The following is a 5,946-nucleotide window of genomic DNA, read 5'->3' on the forward strand; positions in this document are numbered from 1 at the left end:
CGCGCACCCCGCGCCCGAGCTCCGCGCTGCAGCGCCCGCCCTCCGGGCTCCCCGGCTCCGCGCGCCCGCGAGCCCCGCTCGCTGTCCAGGGGAACCCCGGCCAGACTGGCTGGCAGGAAGAAAAGACTTAAAATTGGAAAATAAATAAACAAAGCGCACAAACCTCTCCTTGTTGCCTCTGCGGCGAGACGGGAAGCCGAGCAGCCGCCCGCCCGCCCGCCTCGGGATTTTTGTTTGGTTTTCGTTTTTTCGCCGGGTACGAGGAGTCCCCCCCCTTGGGGGCGCTGCTAGCGAGATGTAGCCCCCCTGGGTGCACTTCCTCCGCTCCCAGCGCCCTCCCGGGAGGACCTGAGCTCTCTAATCCCGCAGCAGCAACGGGGCTGCGCCAGGACCCCTAGTGCAGGGCTCCGCCTGGGTTTTTCTTTTTTTTTTTTTTCTTGTCTTTTTAAGAGAGGGTCTCACTATGCACTCCAAGCTGGCCTTGAGCTCACTTTGTAGCTCAGTCTAGTCTGGCTTTGAACTCGCAGTAGTCCTCCTGTCTCAGCCTACCGAGTGCTGGGATCACAACCCAGCTACAAATAGAATTCTCAAAGGTTCTAGCAAGTCAAAAGCCACACTGATCATGGGTGCCAGCTCCTGCAGCTTGCAGAAAACACTGAAGCAGCCGAGCTCTGCTCCCTAATGCCCCTGCAGCCTTGTCAGCATAATGCTGGTACCCCCCACAGGGCTCAGGGCTCCCGCCTCCAGCTCAGGCCTACTGGGCCTACATCCCAGCGCCCCTCATTTGCCTGTGCCCTCCCACTTCTCCCAAATACGAGGTCCCTCGGAGCACTGGCTCCACATAAATTTGAAACAGCTTCACACTCACCAGATGTTTTTGCCTGGATCGCCTCAGTTTACGGCTCCTAAAATAGTTTCTTGCATAGAAACTATACCTGCTTTTTCTCAGGCTTCTCAAGTGCTCTGTTTTTGTTAAACAAAGCTAACCTCACTTTGTCCGTGTTTTATGGGGGGCTTTGTTTGGTGGGGGGTTTTTTTGTTTTTGTTTCTGTTTTGGTACCAGGAATCAAACTCAGCACACCTTGTAGTTGCCAGGCAGGCGCTGAGCCATCTGTGCTCTTAAGGTATAGTACATTTAGGTCTCTTCAGATCTTAAAGAGAATAATCTACCCAGTACGCTCTCCTGTAGCACCAGTGTCTCTCGTAACGAGAACATACCAAGGTAGGGAGTAGGGCATGGTGGCCACACATGTAAGTCCCGCACTCAGGACGCATTCAAAGCCCAGCCTGGGCCACAGGGTGAGCCCCTATCTGATGGAAAAAAAAAGACCAAGTCGATGTATCAGGTTAGATCTTTTTCTCATAAATGTGAATTACTTCACAGATCCTTTACATCGGCAGTATTTTGCAAGCAGTACTTCAGCCATCAGCAAAATACTGCATTCAAAACAAGGCACACATCATACCTCACATCAACACACCGGAACATCGTGGAAAGTGTACTGAATAAGACAACATGCGATTATTTTTAACTTTGATAATCTACAATAACTGAAGCCATAAATCAGATTTTGTAAAGTTAGGAACATACCACTTTACATCTGCCCTGACTGCTTGAACTGATGACAGTTTTAAAACAATTGCTTGGCCAGGCCTGCTGAGCCAGCCCTGCCCGCGTCCTGCCCCCAGGCACAAGGACCTGGCAATTGAAACTGGGCGTGGTGGCACGAGCCTGTAATCCCAGCTCTTAGGAGCCTGTAAACAGGCGGATCACTATGAGTCCAATCTTGTAGTGAGACCCTGAACACCCTGTAGACCTTTCCCTAAAGTACAAAAAATAAAATGTAAAACAATTGCTTGAGTCAAACTGCATGGCAGGCCCAAAATGTTCACTTATTTTCAAGTTTTCTTTCCCTTGGCAAACTCGGTCCATGTTTGCCGAAGCCAACTTTCAGTGATCTTCCTGCCTCAGCTTCCCAAGTGCTAGGGTTACAAGTGTGGTGACAACAGACCCTGGCGGGACCTCTCCTAGGGTGTACTGTTTTATGTGTGCACAAGATGCCCGTCAGGGTCTTCTAGGTCTCTGAAACGAAAAATCTGAGGGGTCTCACTAGGCATTCCAGGCTGGCCTCAAATTCACACAACCCTCCTGCCTCAGCCTCCCAAGGGCCGGGCTTACAGACTCTACCTCCACAGCAGCGCAGCACAGAGGACGCTTTTCTGTCACCATCCGAAGCATTCCTCAGAGAGCCCATTGGAGAAATGCGGGGAGAACCGCACGCTGATTAGAATTATGCAAATAAAAAGCTCGGTGGCAGGTGTAGATGAAACATTTTCAGAGTCCTCCAACGCCTGTGCACTCCCACCAATGTGTATGTTAGCAATCATCCTCGGCTGCGCTCTGCATCGCAAAGAAGTGCACTGGCCTGCCCACCCGCTCTTGAAGGCCACCACTTCTGCTTCAGCGGGGCTTTCTGACGCTGCTGTGCACACCCAACCGTCAGTAACTGTTCCGTGCTGTAGCTGGTGCATCGCGGCACGTGCCCAGCATGGAAGGAAAAGCTCGCAGGGGCCCTGCTCTTCCCACCTACCGTGGGGACAGCGGGAGTGAGGAGAGGAAGCAGCCTGGGGCGGGGTGGGGCGGGGCGGGGCGGGGCGGGGCCCCCTTGGCAGGTCCCTTCCTGAGCAAGCAGTGGAAACCTCATTCAGACATTGCAGCCCCTTGGGCCTGGGAGATGGCTCAGTAGAATAAGCATGCAAGGGCCACCGTTCAATCCCCAGTTCTGCCAAAAAGAAAAAAAAAAATCACAGCCCCATCCAGTGTGCTGCGGACAGGCACTGGGCACGTCCAGGTTCCCACAGGCTAAGGGGAGCAGCTGGACAGAAACTGGGGGACAGGTGCGGACTTAGCAGCCAGGCCAGATCTCCGTGAAGCGGTCCCCTCCAGTGCTCCCACCTTGCCTTATCTTTGACTATTTCAATGACACTTAGGAGGCTGAGGCAGGAGGATCACAGCAAGTCTGAGATTCCCCAGTCAGTCCATTCAAGCCTTGTAGTGAGTTCGAGGCCGGCCTAAACTACTTAGCAGGTCCTATCTTTAAACAAACAAATGAATAAATAAGTAAATAAATGTTTATGTTATTAGTGCACAATGTAGTTCCATTATTAATTATATCTACCCTTGAGATGATGGAGCTCTAGGCCCGCCTTTATTTACATGAACAAAAACACATGCATACATTCAGAAAACACCACATAGGAAGCTCTTCATTTACAAAAAGGAAATCAATGTGCATGAAAGGGAGTGCTCTAGCGAATCCCATAATTAAAGACAATATAAATTGCCAGGCGAGGTGGCACACACCTACAACCCCAGCGCTGGGGAGGATGAGGCAGGAGGACCGGAGGAGTTCAAGGCCTGCCTATGATACATGGTGAGATCCTGCCTCACAAAAAAACAAGTGTGACCTCTGTAAGGAATGTGGTTGAGGGGGACACTTTTCTGGGACTTCCTGAGTGTCGCACAGACGCTGCCCTCAGAGCGCTGCCTGTCTCAGGTGGAGCTGCACATTCTACCAGGACGCCGAGGCTAACCAGCTCTTCTTCGAGGGAGGCAGCGGTGAACTCCGTCCTCCCGCCAATCGCCAATCGGGGAGGTAGACAGCAGCCCCGCTGGGAAGCGGCGTGGCCGGCCTGGGACCGCGGCGTGTGGCAGCGGCCAGCGAGCCCTGCCGAGTCCAGGGCTTCCGCTCGGGGGTCTGCTGGTGGCAGCAGGGTTCCTTCCCTGTCCCTAACTCTCTCTCTAGCGATCAGCCTCTCGCAGCCTCGCGACAAGCAAAGGGCCAGCTCCTGCCACACCTTGAGGTGGCCAGGAAGGAGCAGGGAACCCGCGACACCAGGGCCTGCAGCCGGGGCCTCCTCCAGGCCGGCGGCCTGGCGGCGCGAACTTCACACAGCCGCCCAATAACCAACCGGGCAAATCGGAAAGCTGCGGGCAGTCCGGCAGGACGCGTCCCGACGACCGGCTGCCTTCCGCTAGCGGCTCGGTGCGGCGGCGTCTCTGGCACCCAGCGGGACCAAGGCGCCACGCTGCAGCGTGCAGGCCGCGCTCCGCGCTGGTCCCGAGCTCTGCTCTACTGTAGCCCTAACCATTATTCTGGTTTCTACCAATAAACGCCCTGAAGCCTCAAAGCAGACGCCTCATCCCATGGAAACAAGCTCAGCGCAAGAGTTCATCTCTCAACACACTCTTCTTTGCCTTTCTTTAAGCTACGCGCACACACCACCAGCAGGGAGCTCTGGGGCGAGCACGCGGCGCGACGCAAAGCGGCTGCCGGTCACTGGCAGGAAGAACTCCTCGCGTTCTCCTCCAGGCTGAGCAAAGTGGCCGTCCCCTGGCTCAGCCGCCCCTGTAGGTCACATGACCGCGCCCCTGGCCTGCTGCCCAAAGCTTTCGCTCTTGCACTCACATCTACACACAGTGCAATGCACGTAACATTGGAGTGAAACCACAGAGTACGTGCTCCCTCCAGGCACTCAGGAGCCTGAGGCAGGAGGCTCGCCACGAGTTCAAGGCCAGCCTGGGCTACATGGTGAGACCAGGCCAACCTGAGCTACAGAGCAGGACTCTGTCTCAAACATAAAATACATGTTCCTATGAAATATTCTCTCTCTACTTGTTTTCGCATTTTTGTTGTTTTTCAACTTTTTAAATCTTTTATTTGTTAATGTGGTATAAGGTCTCACTATGCAGTTCAGACTCACAGTGATCCTCCTGTCTCAGCCTCCTCGGCGCAGGGATTATAGGAGTGCACCACCACACCCGGTTTCAGTGGCCAGCATGGCACGTGGTATCAGGGATCGAACCCAGGTGCCTGACAAGTGCTTAGACCATCAAGCTATCTCCCGAGCCATGTTTGCTTTTTTTTTTTTTTGTTTTTGTTTTTGAGACAAGGTCTCTCTATATACTTCAGATTGTGTGGCCCACCTGGCCTCAAACTTGAGGCAATTCTCCTGCCTCAGCCTCCCACGGGCTGGGATTGCAGTTGTGCCACCATGCCCAGCCTGCCTACTTGTTCTAAATAACTCTGGACATCAATACAAGGTGACCTAGCTCAAACCTGTTAGCCGCCACAGCAAACTGTATGAAATGAGCCCAGCACTGCCTCGGCAGGGTACATTTTCAAGATGTTTTGTGATTAAAACAAGTCCCAGTAAGTGTGCACCTTTACAAGTTCAGCAGTTTGTTTGCTACAACCTGTTAGAAGTGGACTGACTGGATAACAGAAGTGGCCGTTCACATTTTGTTGTTGTTTTGGGGTTTTTTTGTTTTGGTTTGCTTTGGCTTGGTTTTTTTTTTGAGAAAGGATCTCATTATGCAGTTCAGGCTGGCCTTGAAGTCACTATATAGCCCGGGTTGGGCTCCAACTCACAGCGAATATCCTGCCTCAGCCTCCCCAGGGCTGGGATTGCAGGCATGTGCCACCTATCATTTTATACATCAACCGTTCTGAGCCTACCTTATTCCCGCCAACATTCCTAACAGTAGATACTTCCGGTCTGTGGTTTGGTTTGATGTGGTTTTTCCCTAAACAGCCAGATTCACCTTAGCCGGTGTGGTGGTGCACACGTGTACTCGCAGCACACAAGGCTGAGGAGGAAGGGTCACCCTGAGTTCGAGTCCAGGCTGGGGCAGGCAGCGAGCTCAAATCTCGCCGGAAGTCCTTAGCTCGACCCCGACTCCGAAAATGAAAGCGGATTATCTCTCGTTTGCATGTCTTCGGTGCGCTCGGCGATTTGTACGCATCGTGGCCTCGCACCTTCCCTGACGCTGGACCAACCTCAGCTCACAGCGTAAGGGCAGCTCTGCTCCGGCTCACATCTGGGCCCACATCTGCACCGCGCGCCCCCTGCAGGGCTCCGGCCCTCTCGCCACCCCCCCCCCCC

General features: G+C 53.7%; 1 protein-coding gene across 1 annotated transcript in view; it reads right to left on the minus strand.

Moving 5' to 3' along the window:
* Window positions 1-5,946, minus strand: part of Parp8 (poly(ADP-ribose) polymerase family member 8) — a 195,422-nt gene that overhangs the window by 188,878 nt on the left and 598 nt on the right. Inside the window, exon 3 of the mRNA XM_004646003.2 lies at window positions 3,859-4,089. Within this exon, the coding sequence (XP_004646060.2) occupies window positions 3,859-4,089 (231 nt within the window). The remainder of the gene's footprint in view (window positions 1-3,858; window positions 4,090-5,946) is intronic.

Source organism: Octodon degus, unplaced genomic scaffold (assembly GCF_000260255.1).
Source record: "Octodon degus isolate 3935 unplaced genomic scaffold, OctDeg1.0 scaffold00248, whole genome shotgun sequence".
Taxonomy (NCBI): Eukaryota; Metazoa; Chordata; class Mammalia; order Rodentia; family Octodontidae; genus Octodon; species Octodon degus.